Raw genomic sequence first — 18,389 nt, forward strand, 5'->3', positions numbered from 1 at the left:
TTGATTGTTTTTAATTAAGAACCCTTAATTAAATTGGTTAATTAGTGTGTAATCTTTAGTAAATAGAAGTCCTAGCTTAGTTGGGTTATTATCTTTTCTAATTAGATAAAGTTTGGATAATTAATACTTAACCACAACTCTTTCTATATAAATAAGTATGTGAAGCTATTTTCATTATGAAATAATATTGAGGTTTCTCAAGTTCCTTCTCTCAAGATGTATCTCTATCCCTTCTTTCTTCTCTCTTTAGATGTCTCTTTTTTTCTTCACTCTCTCTTTTTTTATAATATCTTTTTCTCTTCTCTCTTTCTTGTTTTTCTCTCTACTTTATTCTCTCTCACGACCTCTAGTCATCTCTAGACCTTTCAGCATATCACAGTCACACAAGGGTTGGACGTCTAACCCCGTCACTCGAGCCCAATCTCCTCGAGCACCTGCACCGAGCATTTTGCTTTCCTAGTGAGCCAGGTAGCCTCTTCATATTGCAATTTGTGTGTTCGAGTTTTAGAATGTGAGAAACTTCATCTCAGCCTGCTACATACCTTTAAAGTACCTTCACAACCCCTTTTGATACTTAGATTAGTTTTTGTTGCCTTCCTATAACCCAAAATAACATCATGTCGGGTTCTTAAAGTGTTTGATTTTCTTAAACCGATAACCTCTGTCAGTCAGCAGCTTTTTCTCATGTTTAGATCATATCTCAGACCCTAATACACGTCTCTAGGTATCTATAGAACCCCTAGAACAGAGTCTTTCAATTCTGAACCAAAACTACGCCTGAAATGCTTATCGACTCCAAACCGTTCGTACATAATTTAGCTGTTTTGTTATATTTTTCTGTACCTCACAAAATGCTAAGATGTAACACGACATAGATCCTAGGGTTGCAGGTAGCAGCTGCAACAAATCCCAAATGCGCACATCTTTTGAGGTTTGCAAGCCTAATGTGAATCTAAGTTTTTACACATGCAACATATATTCCAATCTACTTTGAAGATGTGCTTTTCCTAAGAAGCAGACAATGCAAGTTCATCACTAAATAGGGGTACACATGAGCAGAGAATAGGCTGTTCAAACTCGTCTCTCTTAGAAACACCCTTGTCCAGGCTCGGCTTGATTCTTAGCTTGAGTTCAGCTGAGTTTAAAAAAGTATATGATTCACTTTTGAAGAGGTGGGATTCGATCCCCAACCTCTCCAAAAAGTAGATGAATGCTTCATTGTTAGGCCAGGCTGGCCATTTTTACTATTATTACAGGAAAGGAGATACATACTTTAAAAACACGAGCTAGGTTATGGTAAAACATGAAAAGTTATAATGGCAGCAGATTTGATACTGTGACCATTCAAAGAGAAGTCCAAAACCCGTTAAAAAAACTATTGCATATACTTTTGCATACATATTTTATATCTACTATTTTTATGATCTTAATCAAGCTTTATCGAGTTTAGTGGCTTGATCAAGCTCGGCGCTTTTATGTAGATCGAGGCTGGACTTGTGTACAAGGTCGGCTCATTTACTTTCACGGATCAGCTCGAGTCGAGCTTAAACAAGCCAAGGTCGAGCTAGCTTGGTTTGTTGTGCACCCTTTATCACTAACACAATATTTGGCAAGGAATTGGTTCCAATAATTTGCTTAATATTCAAAATGATTGATTGGTGATGTAGCTGGGCAAGCTTTTGGCTACATCAATGGCTCAACCATGCCAAGCTGTAAAAACGTGCAAGCCTTTTGAGTTTTGATGCTTAAACTTGGGACAGAAGCTTGGACTCAATGATTAAAACATCTTAGATACCTAACATGATTTGGCCACTAGTCTAAAATCCGGGTCTGTATACTCATATAATTACCAGGCCTAACAAATATACCGACTTTGACATCCAAAAGGTGACCAGCTTGGAGGTTGAGTTAGATATGTATTAGCTGGACCCAGGTCTGATTCTGGTTGGATTCTACTGATCATGACTCACCACCGGGCAGGATTTGATACACAAAAGACATAAGGCTGTATCAGACCAAGCGGTGCTGCTCCTTGTTAGTAAATGATCCGAATTCTTGTATGGGAGTAGTTTCAATTCAATCAAGGGGACAACTGAATGACATGCATTGATTGAAGGTCGAGGTCCCACTCCCATATGCTTTTATGAATCTCTCTCTCTCTCTCCTGTAATGGCAATTAAGAAGTTGAACACCAATGAATTTTCTGCAACAGCTATCAAGTTAGGTGCATGGCTGAACATGGGTTTGGTTTACATATGCATAGACAGGAAAAGCCTACAAAATAAATGCAAAAGAATCCAAAAGAAAGCAATCTCACAGTTCAATAGGGAACTGACACGACTTTTTCTCTCTCACTAATTTCACCAGAGTTTTGTGGTGGACCCGGTTTTGATCCAAATACAAAAAGTTTCTTCATTGGGTCGCATCGGTGAAATCTGTTATGATCCAGCTCCCAGTCCTGTCAGATATCCAACCGAACAATACCAGGAGTGCACATCACTGGACAGTATGAAATTTACCTGCGTCGCTGCATAATTTATATTATATATATATATATATATATATATATATATACACACACATTGATGTCTTTTGTTCCCTCAAAACCAATGTCGCAAATGGACTTGGCCTGCACCAGGTTGTCATTATGCTGATTTGGTTCTGGAGTACTGTTTAAGATATCTGTTGTCTCTAAATCTAATTGTGGGACCAAGTAATCCTTTTTTGTGATAAGTCTTGGAATAATCTTTACCCAACCACCTATTACATGAGGTGATTCCTATTATATGCAAGCTATGGAAATATACATTGCTACTATTAAGCATTATAAATGCATTTATTTGCATGGGACAAAAGAAAACAAAGGCATTTACCGAAATCAACTATTTTTTGGTTAAATAACCTCTTCAATGAATGGCTTTGTGGCTTAGATTAGATGATGTAAACTCTAACCTTATATACATTTTTTTTTTCGTAAGAGACCTCCCTGTATGCAATCCTGAGGGGCATATAATAGATCAATAATTTCACCGATATCTCATGCTAGACACGTCCATCATTTTCGTCGCCTTGCACTTGGACAAGCATCAAGTGGCTTGAATTACAAAGAGAGAGAGAGAGACAGAGAGACTCATCAAAGTGCTGCTGCAAATTTTAGAGAGGGAGAGGGGGTGCAGAGACTTAGAAATTTTAACACCACCATCCTTTTTGCTTCATCAATAAATAACACTCATCAAAATGCCGCTGCAAATTTTAGAGAGGACTGTCAGGCACTTATATCCCTGACAGTCCCCACTGACTTCCCAATATTAACTTCGACGGTGGGGTTTGTGTATGACTGGGAAAAAGAAAGGAAAAGAAGTGAAGAAAGGGAAAGAGATAGATTCTATATATAAGTGTTTAAAATCATTAGGTTGAAAACTTCAAGGAGAAAACTATAAAAACAAAATATTTAGATTAAGAAAAGATAGATCTAATGAAACTTACCTCAACCACCATTTTGGTTAACTGTGGAGAAAAAATAAGGAATGATGTTTGGTATGCCTTTGAATGACGAAAATGATTTAGTGTTTGCCACCTTTTGTTTTAACAAGAAAATTCATTGTAACTGGATCATCAACTTTTCATTTAAGGCATAGCCTTTGCAATGTCCAAAGAACAGTTGATTATATGATAGATTCATCTTATCCCAGATTGGAAACATACTGAGCAAAGATTCAAGATCTTATGTTCGAGTCATAGTTACCAAGATGCAAATTGGACACCGAAAGTAATATATAAAGTGGAAATAGAGAAAAGCTAGTGTTAAAAAATGGCATGAAACATAAAGCAGAATTCAAGCAATTGTGTAAGAGTATGAGAAGCAAACAAAGAAACATGTAAAAAGTGATGAGGAAACAAGGTGAAAATGAAAAATAATAAATTTAATATGAAAAACATAAAAATCAAAAGGAAAAGGTAAAAGCAAGTGGGAAGCGATAGGAATTGAGTAAAAAGTGAGGGAGAAGCAACTCAGAAGCGTGCACCTTCAATAAATGAGAAGTGAGTTTTCCCACGCTTGGAGGAAGTGCGTCACTTTCCACTTGGGAATCACACTTTCTCCCTAAGAGGACACTTGAGTGAAAACACCGCTGAAAATGCTTAAAGTATTTTGTCCACAAGATTGGTTATCTATTACAAAATGGCTACACAGCTTCCCCTCCAAATAACCTCACATGCTCCTTTAACATTTTTGCAATCACAATTGATAAGAAATGCCTGGAAACTACTCATCATGTTCTGAATCCTGTGTGTATATGATAGAGCCGTTCTACCTGTCACAGATCAAGGAATTGGGATGTGATAGACGAAGTGTTGAAGCTCCATTGAGTGAAAAATGCGTCGGGTGTAATAACGAATGGTATGCATTGGAGTATCACTGACGTGCGGTGATAGCATGTCTCATCATTGGTACGATGGTGTGTGGCGGCATAACGGAGGAGCATTGTTTAGTAAAGTGTTGCAGGTAGTGAATCAAAGAATGATTGCTTTTAGAGATTTTGTTAAGTACCTCTTTACTCACATGAGATATCTCACGCGTAGAGTTTGGTTTGTACTGGAGTGCAAATGAGTTAGGGTTAATTGCTCCAATGATTGTATTAGATGATCCTAACCACATATAGTGATGCGAAACTAAACTAGTGGATTTCTAAGCGTTAGTGAGTGATTTGGGTATCGTTGCTCACTGTATTAATGTATACCTACCAATTGGCCTCAAGGCTGGGATTACAAATGATCTTCTCTCATATGTTGCGATACCTACAAGGTCTTCTAAGTGATGCTTTCAAGAGATCGCATAGTGACTGCAAAGGTATGGCATTGCCGTTGAATTGGGTTGTTGGTTTGAAGGGGTGCGAGCATTACCGCCTCCTCAAAACTCGGACGATGTCCATTTCCATACATCACTGAAGAGCACTGTGACCTGCGTATAAAGAAGATGTGTGAAGCTATAGCTTGGGCTAGGCAGTTGCACATGAGGTGATGTATAGAATCGATAGTCGCGAAAAGAGTTTGTATGTAGCCTAGGCCTGGGTAATATGGCGCCACACGGGCTCATAAAAAATTATCCAAATAATAGCTGACTATATGCTAGATTCATCTTATCCCAGACTGGAAACATACTGATCAAAGATTCAAGATCTTGTGTACAAGTCATGGTTATCACGATGCAACATGTACACGACAAGTGATACATAAGGAAATAGAGAAGAGTGTCAAAAAATTACATGAAACATAAATCTACCTTCTGGAAATGACTGTGGAAGCGTATGAGAAGCAAAAAAATGAAACATGTAAAAAGTGATGACGAAACATGGTGAAAATGAAAAATAATAAATTTAATATGAAAAACATAAAAATATGATTGTGGAAGCGTATGAGAAGCAAAAAAAAGAAACATGTAAAAAGTGATGAGGAAACATGGTGAAAATGAAAAATAATAAATTTAATATGAAAAACATAAAAATCAAGAGAGAGAAACAAGGGGAAAGCAAGTGAGAAGCGATAGGAATTGAGTATAAAGTGAGGGAGAAGCAACTTAGAAGCGAGTGAAAAGCCTGTTTCTTATAATATTGGAAGCACACTTTCAATAAATGAGAAGTGAGTCTCCCCCACGCTTGGAGGAGGCGTCACTTTCCACTTCGGAACCACACTTTCCTCAGAGGACACTTGAGTGAAATATTGCCTAAATGCTTAAAGTATTTTGTCCATAAGGTTGGTTATCTTTTACAAAATGGCTACACAGTTTCCCCTCGAAATAACCTCACACGCTCCTTTAACATTTTGACAATCACACAATTGATAAGAAAAAGGTTGCCTGGAAACTACTCATCATGCTCCTGGAAACTACTCATCATGCTCTGAATCCTGTGTGTATGTGATAGACCCGTTCTACCTTATATGCTTGGTTGGAAAAAGGTTAGAAAGCCAAACATAAATGGTGCAAGTGCGGTACCAGGAGTAACCACCTGCAGAAGATTGTAATTTATTTAGCTAACAGGTCTTTGTGAAAATGCCACTGAAATTGCTGAACATTTGCTCTGGTTCTGCCCCTTCTTTTAAGAATTTTTTTTGTGGTCAGATGTTAAAATGGAGCCAACTCAGATCTCCTACTTAGGCAATTGGTAACAGAGCCTACCTCTATTAGGTTCTCATGCAATTGGAAGAAAGACTGGAGATGGTGCTTGATATCTGCTTGGTGGAGTGTGAGAAAAAAGAAACAGAATTTTTAGAGGAAAGAAGAAACTTGCCAAGTCAATTATATTGTTTATCCAATTTGACTTGTTTTGCAATGCAAAGCTTAGTTGGAAGGATTCAGATCTCTCGTGGCTGAGCCACCAGCGAATAGGGTCCTTGGAGCGTAATGGTGTCTTGGGGACACTCAACCTGTATAATATTATAATTTGTAAACTTTTGTTGTTTCATTAGTGTCATCAGGCTAATCTGTATATTTCCTTCTTAGTGATATTTAATGAATTTTATTCTTCAAAAAAACAAGAAAATAGGAGTGACCAAAAGGATGCATGATTCTATTCCTTTTTCGAGGCACCTTTCCTTTCTAGTAAATGAGGTTTTAGCCCCCTCAACCTACTATAACCTAAAGAAGACTGCCAATAAATGCAAACTCACTTACCTAGGAGTTTTAGGTACTTGTTTACATGGTTCCAACGAAACAAGGTTCAATTTTGAAAGTGAAGATCTTAGAGGAATGAAACCTATTGACCCTAGCCAGTCAAAGAAGAAGATTAGTGGAATTTCTGCATATTTGCCTGATGAACACGATGCTCAGGTCAACATGCTACATTGATGAATTGTAACGACCCCAACTCATACCTCTTAAAAATACAGTTTTTTTTTAAACAAATGTGAAAATATTCTCAGAGATCCGGGGCCTTTACAGTTTCACTCCCAATTGGATAACCACACACACCACTTACACTTATCATCCATACCAAACCAAACCATTATCCATTTATTTGAAAAAAAAATGTTTAAGCAATAATTGCAAGAGACATATTAGAGTTATTTAAATGACATAAAAGTAAATAACGAAAAACTGAGCCACACTGACCCTCTGTAAACCGTTCAGCAAGAATGTGACACTCGTAACTCTCCAAAAAATCAGTCGTTTTACTGATCACCTGCGACTACAAAAAACCATAGAAGTAGGGTGTCAAAACCGAAATCCTGAGCACAAATACTTCTAATAAAACAAGTGAGCATAACACATACAAATAAGATTTCGTGCAATCATTTAGAGGAAAACAATTATGACAACTTCATAATTTCAATTAAGTATCACTACAAAAAAAATGCTACTTAGCGCCAGAAGTTTGCGACAAATTTTTTTCATCGCAAATTTGTGATGGATTAGCTAGAGAAAACTATCAGTCGCTAACATTTGAATTATTTACGAAAATTAGCAACGAAAAAAATTCTGTCGCTACTTTTTGATTTAAACCAGACCATATATCTAGGGCGCAAAATTCTCCCTCTCTCTCTAATTACCCCCAAATATTTGGCTTCTCGATGGGGAAGAGGGCACAATCGATATGGCTACCGCGAAGCCGCTCCAACCAGATCCTGTGGTGCTGGAGAAGGCGGCAAACACGGAGGAAGACAATGTGGGTGGTGGCAGATTAAAGGAGTATGATGCAGTGAGGAAATAAAAAATGGGTGGAACTGTTGGTGGTGGTGGTGGGAAGAAGTTGGTGTTCTTTCCCGGCGCAAGGAGGGGCATTGATCCGGAGGACCTTTGGGTTAGCAGGGATCATAAGGATTAGCGCTTAATTCTGGTTTTACAGTTTAAAGATGGAGGAAGAACCAACCTCCTTCACACACGACGTCACCGAGGTGTGCCTTTTTCATTGAATTCCCGTTCGTCCCTTCTTGAAGAATCTTCATCCTTTTATTTTGTTTTGAATTTGCCTATTCTCTGTTTTGAACAGTTGATCGGGAAAACACCTTTGGTGTATCTCAACAATGTTGTAGATGGCTGTGTTGCTCGCATTGCGGCTACACTGGAGACGATAGAGCCATACTCTAGTGTCAAGGATAGGTACTATGGTGACCTATATACATTCTTTTTCTTAAGTTTATCCTGTGCTCACAGTGGTTGACATTGTTTTTCACAAGATTGGGTACAGTATGATCCCCGATGCAGAAGAGAATGAGCATATAACCCCTGGACAGGTTAGGAAATTCTTTTCAAGTTTAGTATTGTATCTGGTGAATGGCCTTTTTACATCTTCGTCACAAATATTGGGTATTTTCTGAAAAAATGCTGCAATATTTTCATAAAAATATATTATCAACCATATTTGAAAAGATACCACCAATTTGAATATCTTGTGGAATGTATTTTCCATGACCATCGTTTATATTTAGTTTCTATATTTTGTTGACATTTGTATATTTTTCCTAAGTTATGAAAATTTGTTTTTTCTTAGTTTCCGTTTTATATATTTCAAGTTTGTAAAGATTTTCCCGTGTTATTCTTGAGACTTATATAAGAAAAGCGAAATAATCATAAAATAAATCTCCGTGTTGCTGAGGTATTTGGTGTTAAATGACATTGCTTCATTCTCACCACTTCGTACTTCTTCCCTTTTATATCTTGAAACTTAGCCTTTTGGTTCCATTCTTTACAACATTATTTACAATACTCTCTACTAAACATTTGTTGGTATTTCTTTCGAGAGGCAAAGTATAGGGACTTAATATTCTCAAATCTTAACCTCGGATTTAGCTACTGGGCCCCGTGTAGCTTCAGCAATGTTCCATTGAATGTATCTTTTTTTAGAGTGATCAATTCTAGTTGTAAGGATTATAGCATGTATCGGGTTTGAACTTACTCAAGTTGATTGCTTCTCTCTCTCTCTCTCTCCCTGTGACATGTACAACCTTTGTGTTTTTATGAACACCGAAGAGTGTCTTGATCGAGCCTACTAGTGACAACATTGGCATTGGGTTGGCATTCATCGCAGCGGCCAAGGGTTGCAAGCTTATAATCACCATGCCTGCTTCTATGAGTCTTGAGAGAAGAACGATCCTTTTGGCTTTTGGAGCTGAACTAGTGCTCACAGACCCAGCTAAAGGCACAAAAGGTGCTCTTCAGAAGGCTGAAGAGTTGCTAGCAAAGACTCTGAATTCTTACATTCTTCAACAGTTTGAAAATCCTACTAACCCAAAGGTACAAAATTGCATTTTTTCTTTTTATTAATTTTGTTGTCCTTTCATTCATCCATTTCTTCTTTTATCTGATTTGGTAGCTTCATTCTCTACTCCGGCTATTAAGTTGATTGAGTTGTTCTTGGCAATTACTTACAAGCAAAATCAGTTTCATTTGGATCTTGGCATTTTGTGATTAATGTTGATAGCATTTAGATCTTTTATTCTTTGTATGTTTTTTATTTATCACACTGAATTGTGATAGATTTTCTTGAGGACATTAATCTAGATAGTCTCTTCGTGTTCTGTATCCTTTCTTTTTTCTTCTTTCTTCTGATAGAATGTCTGTGAACAAGAAGCAGATGAGCAGGCATAACACCACTAAATTGGGAGACAAGGTCGCAAATAGCCCTGGGAGCGGCAAGGGGAATTGAATATCTCCATTCGAGCAGTTTGTCACCCACAACAGTTATGCATTGTTTAGGCATATATAATTTGATATGAAGTATTTATATTTCAATTTTTTTAATTTTTTTTTTAAATTTTGTGACAGATTAGCGACGGATATTATCCGTCGTTAAAATAGCAACGGATAATATCCGTCGCAAAACTAAGTTTGTCGGTTATTTAGCGACAGATTAGCGACAAATGAGTTTTGTCGCTAATTAGCGACCAAAAATCTGCGATGGGCGCTATCTATCGCCAATCCGTCGCTAAATAGTTTAGCGACATATTGGCGATAGATAGCGCCCGACGCTAATTCACGTTTTTCTTGCAGTGTATTCATGTTATAGAGAATAATTTCTAAGCATGAAAAAACATTAAGCAATAGCATGGATCACAATTTAAATAAGCAGGACATTTAGCATGCATTAGAAATTAAACCTCATGCATTCACCATCATGTAACGATTAAGGGAACATGTAAAATATACATGTTTTAATGCTTAGCAGGAATATGCATGATTTATGTGCAATACATGAATATTTCATTATCTTTCATTAAAGTTTCCCTTTCCATATGCGTGCCCTATTAAATGCATACAATTTAAGTTCCTATTTTTAATTATCGTTGCCCGCGGATACACCAAACGAGTAAAATCATTAAGGTCAAGTTAGGTTTCCAGGGTAGCTTAACACACAATTTGTATTTTATTACTGAGTTCCAAACTTAGCCCTCGACCGATATCAAGAAACAACATCATCCATCAGAACATTAAAAAACATCTAATGTCGGGGACACCTGGAACATCAACATCTACAAGTGTCACTTTTCTTAGTATACCAAAACAACAGTTGTGTCTACACACCACTTCCAGGCAAAGTGACAGACTCTTCCTAAAACCGTGATCAGGAGAAGAACCTCAATATCGAGTTCAGAGGCAACAACAACGCACACGAAATTTTTGTATCCTCACGGTTTTTCCAAAACCGCAATATCCAAGATTCTCATATTAAAGAATGAACACCAAGGAAATATAAATTACACTGTTCTTTACTTTCTTTTTATCTTGTTATTAATTCATCTCTTTTACATTTGCAAATCAACATGCAAAATTAATAACATAAGTTATTAATTCGGCGAGATGAGGAGAAGTCAGCCACGGGTGGGAGCTCACCGACAGTCCTGCTGTCGTGCATGAAAACAAGAGAGAAGGAGAGAACGAGAGAGAGAGATGAGAGGTAGAGGGGAAAAGAGAACGAGAGAGAGATGAGATGCAGAGGGGAAGAGAGAACGAGGGTGAGGGATTAAAAGGGTTCAGCCCCTATTTGAAGAGGGGCGACCCCCGAAAAGGAAGGGGATTTCCACTCTCCTCCCGGCGGCCGCACACCCCTTCCCTTGGCTTCCCTCACGTTAGGGTTCCTTCAGAACCCTAACAGCGAGGTTACCTCCTCACTTTATCGGGTAGGCCCTGCCTTTTTTTACTTACGAGTTTTTTTTTTCACTTAAGAGGGTGCAGGCCGGGTCCGAGATCCAACCATGTGTTGGATCCGAGTCCCACTAGCGGTGTGGATCCGGATGGATCCAATCGTGGATCCCTTGATATGCATTTGTGTACATATTTTTCATATATATATAAGTTGTTACACCTATATAAGTAGAGATTCTATCTGGATCCAGAATGTGGATCCCAGGCCCAAATCAACCAATTTACGCATAAAAATTCCAAATAAATACAACAACAACAACAACTACGCCTTCATCCCAAAACAATTGGGGTCAGCGATATGAACCAAAAAAGAAATTCATTTTGGGTCTTCCACATGAATCCTTTTCCTCCAATCATTTCTATCCAACGCCATGTCCTCGGTGAGGTTCAAAGCATTCATATCCTTTCCTATCATCTCCATCCAAGTCTTCCTAGGCCTACCCCGACCTCTTTTAACTAATATATTTTCCCATTTCTCCAACCTTCTAACTGGAGCATCATTAGGCCTTCGCCGAATATGTCCAAACCACCGTAAACGATTCTCTCGCATCTTATTTTCAATGGGTGCAACACCTACCTTCTTACGTATCTCTTCGTTCCGAATCTTATCTTTTATTGTATTTCCACACATCCATCTAAGCATCCGCATCTCAGCTACACTCATTTTTTGAATATGATGTCTCTTGGCAGCCCAACATTCCGTACCATATAGTAAAGCGGGTCTAATAGTCGTCCTATAAAACTTTCCCTTCAACCGCAATGGCATTCTACGATCGCACAGCACTCCAGTAGCACTTTTCCATTTCATCCACCCAACCTTTATCCTATGATTTACATCTCCATCAATTTCTCCATACTTTTGAATGATGGATCCCAAATATTTGAAATAATCATTCACCGGTATATCTTGCTCACCAAGCTTCACTACACTCCCATCACTACTTCGTTGCTTACTAAACCGACATTCCATATATTCAGTCTTACTCTTACTCAACTTAAAACCTCTAGCTTCCAATGTCTGTCTCCATAATTCTAACTTAGCATTAACCCCAGCTCTAGACTCATCAATCAAAACAATATCATCAGCAAACAACATACACCACGGTACATTTTCTTGAATTGATCTCGTAAGCTCATCTATCACTATTGCAAATAGGAAAGGGCTTAAAGCAGATCCTTGATGTAACCCAACCGTTATCGGGAAATTGGTTGTCACCCCTCCACAAGTGCGGACATTGGTTACTACTCCTTCATACATATCTTTAATTATACTAATGTACTTGAGAGAAACACCTTTCTTCATCATTGTCCACCAGAGAACGTCCCTAGGTACTCTATCGTATGCCTTCTCTAAATCAATAAAAACCATATGCAAATCTTTGTTCCTCTCTCTCTATATCTTTCAATAAGTTGTCTAAGAAGATGTATAGCTTCCATAGTTGATCTTCCAGGCATAAAACCAAATTGATTCTCCGATATCATGACAACCTTCCTCAACCTAGACTCAATCACCCTCTCCCAAAGTTTCATAGTATGACTCATGAGTTTTATACCACGATAGTTTGTGCAATCTTGTATATCACCCTTATTCTTATATAAAGGCACCAAAGTACTCTTCCTCCACTCATTAGGCATCTTATTTGTTCGCCAAATCAAGTTAAAAAGATTTGTCAATCATTCTAAACCTTTCTCTCCCAAGCATTTCCAAGCCTCGATAGGTATACCATCTGGGCCAACTGCCCTTCTTGATTTCATTTTCTTCAAAGTCTCTGCAATTTCTTTCTTTTGAATCTTGCGCATGAAGTCACGATTTATCTCATGAAAAGGAATGGAGAAGTCTCCAAGATCTTGAGCATGACTATCATTAAATAGCTTATCAAAATAATCTTTCCATCTCTCCTTAATCTCCTCATCTTTGACTAAAACCCTTTGCGTTTCATCTTTGATACATCTAACCATACCCAAATCCTTCGATTTCCTATCTCTCATCTTTGCAAGCCTATAAATATCCTTCTCGCCTTCTTTGGTATCCAACTTGTCATAAACCTCCTTATATACCTTAGCCCTCGCGTTTCGAACAACTTTTTTAGCTTCCTTCTTTGCTATCATATACTTCTCCAAATTCTCATTATCACGACTCTTACTTAGATTTCTATAACACTCTCTTTTAACCTTAATAGCTAATTTGACATCCTCGTTCCACCATGATGTATCCTTACCTAGTGGTGCACCGCCTTTAGACTCACCCAATACCTCCTTAGCTACTTTTCTCATACCACCCGCTATCTTATTCCACATTGATTCTGAATCCTCCTCGAGACACCAATCAACTTCCTTAACTACCTGCTCTACAAACATTCCTTGTTTAGCTCCTTTCAATGCCCACCACTTAATTTTAGGATCTATCCTATGTCTATCCCTTTTGCGGCATTGTCTAATTCTAAGATCTAAAATTAAGACTCTATGTTGTGTAGCTACACTTTCTCCTGGTATAACCTTACAATCGATGCAACAACCCCTATCTCTCTTTCTAAGTAGGAAAAAATCTATCTGACTCGTATTAACCCCACTTTTAAATGTTACTAGGTGAGACTCCCTCTTCCTAAACCAAGTGTTTGCTAAGATCATATCATAGGACAAACAAAAATCTAAAATCCTTTCTCCACTTTCATTTCTTTCTCCTATACCATAGCCTCCATGGATATTCTCAAATCCATCCCTACTAATGTCTACATGTCCATTAAGGTCACCGCCGATGAAAAGCTTTTCTCCATAAGATGTCTCTTGTACTACTCCATCTAAATCTTCCCAAAATTGATGCTTAATGGAATCATCTAAACCTACTTGAGGTGCATAAACACTAATAATATTAATAATATCCGTACCTAATACTAATTTAATAAGTAAAATTCTATCACCCTTCCTACGGACCTCAACTACATTATCTATAAACTGACGACTCATAACAATCCCTACTCCATTCCTATTCCTATTTATTCCTGTATACCAAATCTTATATCCCCAAGGTTCTATCACTTTAGCTTTCTCACCTACCCATTTGGTCTCTTGAAGACATAAAATATCAATCTTTCTCCTAGACATAACATCTACTAACTCTACCAACTTACCAGTTAAAGACCCTATGTTCCAAGTGGCTAACCTAATTTTATGGTCTTGGACTAACTTCTTTACCCCCACCCGTCCAACAAAGTGAGGGAACCCTTGCATATTTGACACCACACCCGGGCGCCGGTGTGACGCGTCGCTTCTGGGCGACGACCTAGCAACCCTTGCACATTTATCACTGCCTCCGGGCCTAGAGAGTACAGCGCGTCGCTCAGTAGGGAACGCCCCAACGAAATTCTCATATTGGTTCATTTTCATAGGATATGACAAAGTTTTTATGCTGGCTGTCACAGGCCTACCGCAACCCTCCTCCTTTATCCGGGCTTGGGACCGGCAGTGTATAACTACACAGGCGGAGTTAAAAATTCCAAATAAATAATAGAAAAAAATAAGGTTATTACATGAATAGAATTTCACTGACTAATACAGAGCCACCTAGTTATAAAAGCGGAAATTACTTAAACACTACATTTAATGTGGCCAGGAAAGACATCAATCAGAAATCTAAATATTCAATGAAATCAGGTTTAAAGCTGACAAGTAGATGGTTTAATGAATCACTCAACAAAGAGCTCACCTCTTTTCATTTGATCCTTGATGCTTGGCTTTCAGAAAAAAGAAAATCATTGCATGAAACAGAATAAAAAGTTAAAAACAAAAGTATGCACAACAATTGGCAGCAATACATCCTCTGTTTCTTTCTTCTTTTTTGTATGTTTCATACAGTGCATCTCCCACAGGAGGGATGGAAAAGGGTAAAAATCTGGGGCTACAGCCTTCATAAGAAGGTGAAAAGATAAGGAACTCAATGGCATAACAGTCCTGACATTGCAAAATCAACCTCAGATCCTTGACAAGACTGTGAAAAAGGAAAACAGATGTTAAAATACAGCAGCATGCATATATATTAATAGATTCTAATGTTTGATATCTTCAAATTAAACATCATAATTCCAAATCCAAATGTTTGGAGTCTTGGAGACATTGAGGAGATTTTAAAATAAGCAATAACAATCTTGAAAAGATCACAAAACTTCAAAAGATAATTTGAGTGAAAATATGAATAAAAAATCATGAATAAAAATAATTACACGTGAATATGGCCAAACAGATCCAATAAAAATTAGCTAAATAAATAATATGTTTCATACGATTGAAAATAGTCCATGACTATAACATAGAATGAAAAAAGAAGTGTTATTTTGAGGTTAACAGCTACTTTTGCCATCTTCTGAAAGTCTCAGACAGGACCTCTAGATATCCTTGATGGAGGTTTGCTGAGGGTAAACCACAGGTAATCTGCCTTCACACTCTCCTATATTCCTTTTACCTGCCTCCCGTCAAATAGTTCCACACGTGCAGCAATCTGTTAATGAAACAAATTTTATTATCACATGTTGTGGCTCCTAGTTGGCTATGTAATCAACGTGGAGAGAGAGAGAGAGAGAGAGAGAGAGAGAGAGAGAGAGAGAGAGAGAGAGAGAGAGCATATCTGCCAATATATGATGTTAGAAACATAAATATGAATAAGATCCATTATTTTTTAAAGAATTAAGCAGGCAAAATAACAATAAAAGATCCCTCCATCAAACCCGCCCCCAAGAACCAAGAAAATACCTATATCTTCATCACCATGAAAACTATTTAAAGTGGCAAAAGAATTGCAAACAACCAAATACACTTTAGTTAACGAAAAAAGTGCTGGATGAATTCAGAGATAGCAGCTTAAATCTGTGAGTCCATCTTACCATAGCATCTTTGACACAGAATCATTATTTCCTCATCTCTTCAAGTTGCATTTGAGTAGTGAGAAAAAACTATGAAAAGGAAACATAAAATGAAATATTGTTGGTTCATTTGAAGTAATAAAAAAAAATTGCTTTCATGTGCCCCATGCATGACTTTAAAGGACACTGTTTTTGGATCTATTAACTGTGGCAGCCCCAGAGCCAATACAAGCAGAAGGGAAAGAAGAACACATTGAATAGAATGAAAACAATAACTTAGATTATTTTCAGCAATCAATGATAATTTGAAAAAATCCTAACTAAATTTAGTTGGCAAGAAACAAAGTTCTCTGCTTTTATGCTATAGTTTTAGTTTTTGCAATAGTGATTAACCAGAAAACCTTGAATTGGTGAAGCAGAGAGTACTTGAGCAATACCTCTCTCTATTTTCAGCTATGCTTAAACAGATGTCCCGTCAGAATGGAAATATAAATAGTCTAATAGCTTTGTGGAGATTCACCATTAATCACAAGAAACATGAAATTCAACAACACAAGGCACCAACCAAGAAATTCTTTATAACTTGTACCTTCGGAAACTTAGAGATCTGATGGCTTCAAGGACACGCTAACAATGCAGTTCTTTAACCTTGTCCATTGAAAATTGTATCCACCCGTCAAAGTTCTCCTATCTTTGTGGACCACAAACAAGGCAGTGGAAAAAACATAAGAATTTAACATCGGTCATTATTAGAGAAGGATCATTTACATTTTACAATCCATCAAAACTATTCCTCAACTTACAGAACTGTTAATAATCCACAGCTTGTCGAGATCAGTGCCATTGGTTACAAAATAATGCAAGGGTAGCTGCAACTGTTACACATCCATATCACCATCATCATATTCATCAAACTTGTCAAGATGAAATGAAGTATCAAACGGTATAGATCTTGATTTGTCTGGAGCTACTTCATGGTGATCCAATCTCATGTTTAGGTCATTTTCCTCCCTGTTTGGCTTCTTTCACTTCCATTCATTGTATGTCTTGAAATTCATATCATCAAAGGGATCAAAATTGTGAAAACCATCGGAATTGTTAGGTCGGTTGCATTCACACTTGTAACAAAATTTGTTCCTTCTATAATTTATGTACCCACATCTGCAAATATAGCAACCCAACAAATAAATCAAAATAAGCATGATATAGTTCTACTTGTGAGCATAAAAACTCAGGAATAGTTACGGGGCTATCAAGTGTGCAAAATTTGTTTGATTTATACCCAGGGCATTCCCATTCTCCAGGCTTCAATTTTTTCCTTGGAGGAGGTACACCACATCGCATACATCTTTTGTTCTTCGCAAAGTTCATAAACTCACATCTGCAAGTTTTAAGTGTGAGATACACAGAATTTTTAAGGAGCAACATTGGACGCAAAGAATCAACTCACTTGGTACATATCCAGTCGCCTTTCTTCATCTCCATGTCATGCCAACAGAAATCGTCAACATAGAGTTTTTGTAATCCAGATTAAAGGGAAGTTTTCCTAACTCAACCAGTTGGCTCAATAGTCTACGCGCTGGCCACTTGGTGCTTTTTTTCTGTGAATGGCCATTAGACGGTTGAAACTGTGAAACATAACCAAGTACAAACAACAGCCTCAGAACATCAATCATACGGGCTGTTTCTTTTTTTGCAAGGGGCAACATATGCCATACTACAAGAACCTCTGAGATTACACTCACTACACACCTGCAGTTACAAAAAAGCGACAGCATCATGAACTTTTGAGATGGATAACTGCATACTAATAGGTGAAATGGTCCCAATTAGCAAAACTTACTTCTCCTTCATCAACGCGAACATAAGCCCTCAAACGCTTGCTTGATGTGATGATTTTTGGATTTAGATTGGGACAACCGCTAGCCACCATCAACCGGATATCTCTCCTAGAGAGATGCCTGTAAATTAACAAGTAAATTAGTCATAATAGGATTTCCTATAATGATCTTAATGCCATCCTTACATCATCGCTTGCAGAATTCTGCAGAAGAAATCGACAAAAATATAACCCTGACTGTTTTATATATCAAGAATGAACTGAAACCCGTAAATAACATATAAGATAAACTGTGCAAACTCTGCATTCAACAATGCGCCTGAAAAATGTAAGTGGGTGATGCATAAAAGAACATATATAACAACAGAGAAATTATCCAAGCGAAGGATTAGTACGTCCCATACTATGAGGTACATAGTACATACAACAAATACATCACGAGCAGGGCATAGAACTTTGCATTGGAATCTCAGCCTTCCATGTTCAAAGCTAAATATAGACATCCGAATCTCGAGTTCACAGTACCCAACCATCAAATTCAAACTCTTTTCCGTATGTG

At 37.6% G+C, this 18,389-nt stretch overlaps 1 protein-coding gene and 1 long non-coding RNA gene across 2 annotated transcripts; one reads left to right on the plus strand and one right to left on the minus strand.

The window, feature by feature from the left end:
• The first annotated feature begins 7,848 nt into the window (after nt 1–7,848).
• Nucleotides 7,849–9,583, plus strand: LOC149848107 (cysteine synthase-like). Its single transcript, XM_090003314.1, has 5 exons — nt 7,849–7,890; nt 7,986–8,095; nt 8,172–8,229; nt 8,966–9,229; nt 9,548–9,583. The coding sequence occupies exons 1-5, from the start codon at nt 7,849–7,851 to the stop codon at nt 9,581–9,583; spliced, it is 510 nt and encodes a 169-aa protein (XP_089859440.1).
• A 7,759-nt stretch (nt 9,584–17,342) lies between these two features.
• On the minus strand, nt 17,343–18,157 carry LOC149848108 (uncharacterized). The gene is made up of 3 exons (XR_016432610.1): nt 17,834–18,157; nt 17,441–17,742; nt 17,343–17,371 (listed from the first exon to the last, which is right to left on the minus strand). It is a non-coding gene; the product is annotated as an uncharacterized LOC149848108 (long non-coding RNA).
• Nucleotides 18,158–18,389: the final 232 nt, after the last annotated feature.

Source organism: Nuphar pumila, chromosome 1, assembly GCF_984573655.1.
Source record: "Nuphar pumila chromosome 1, dmNupPumi1.hap1.1, whole genome shotgun sequence".
NCBI classification, from domain to species: domain Eukaryota; kingdom Viridiplantae; phylum Streptophyta; class Magnoliopsida; order Nymphaeales; family Nymphaeaceae; genus Nuphar; species Nuphar pumila.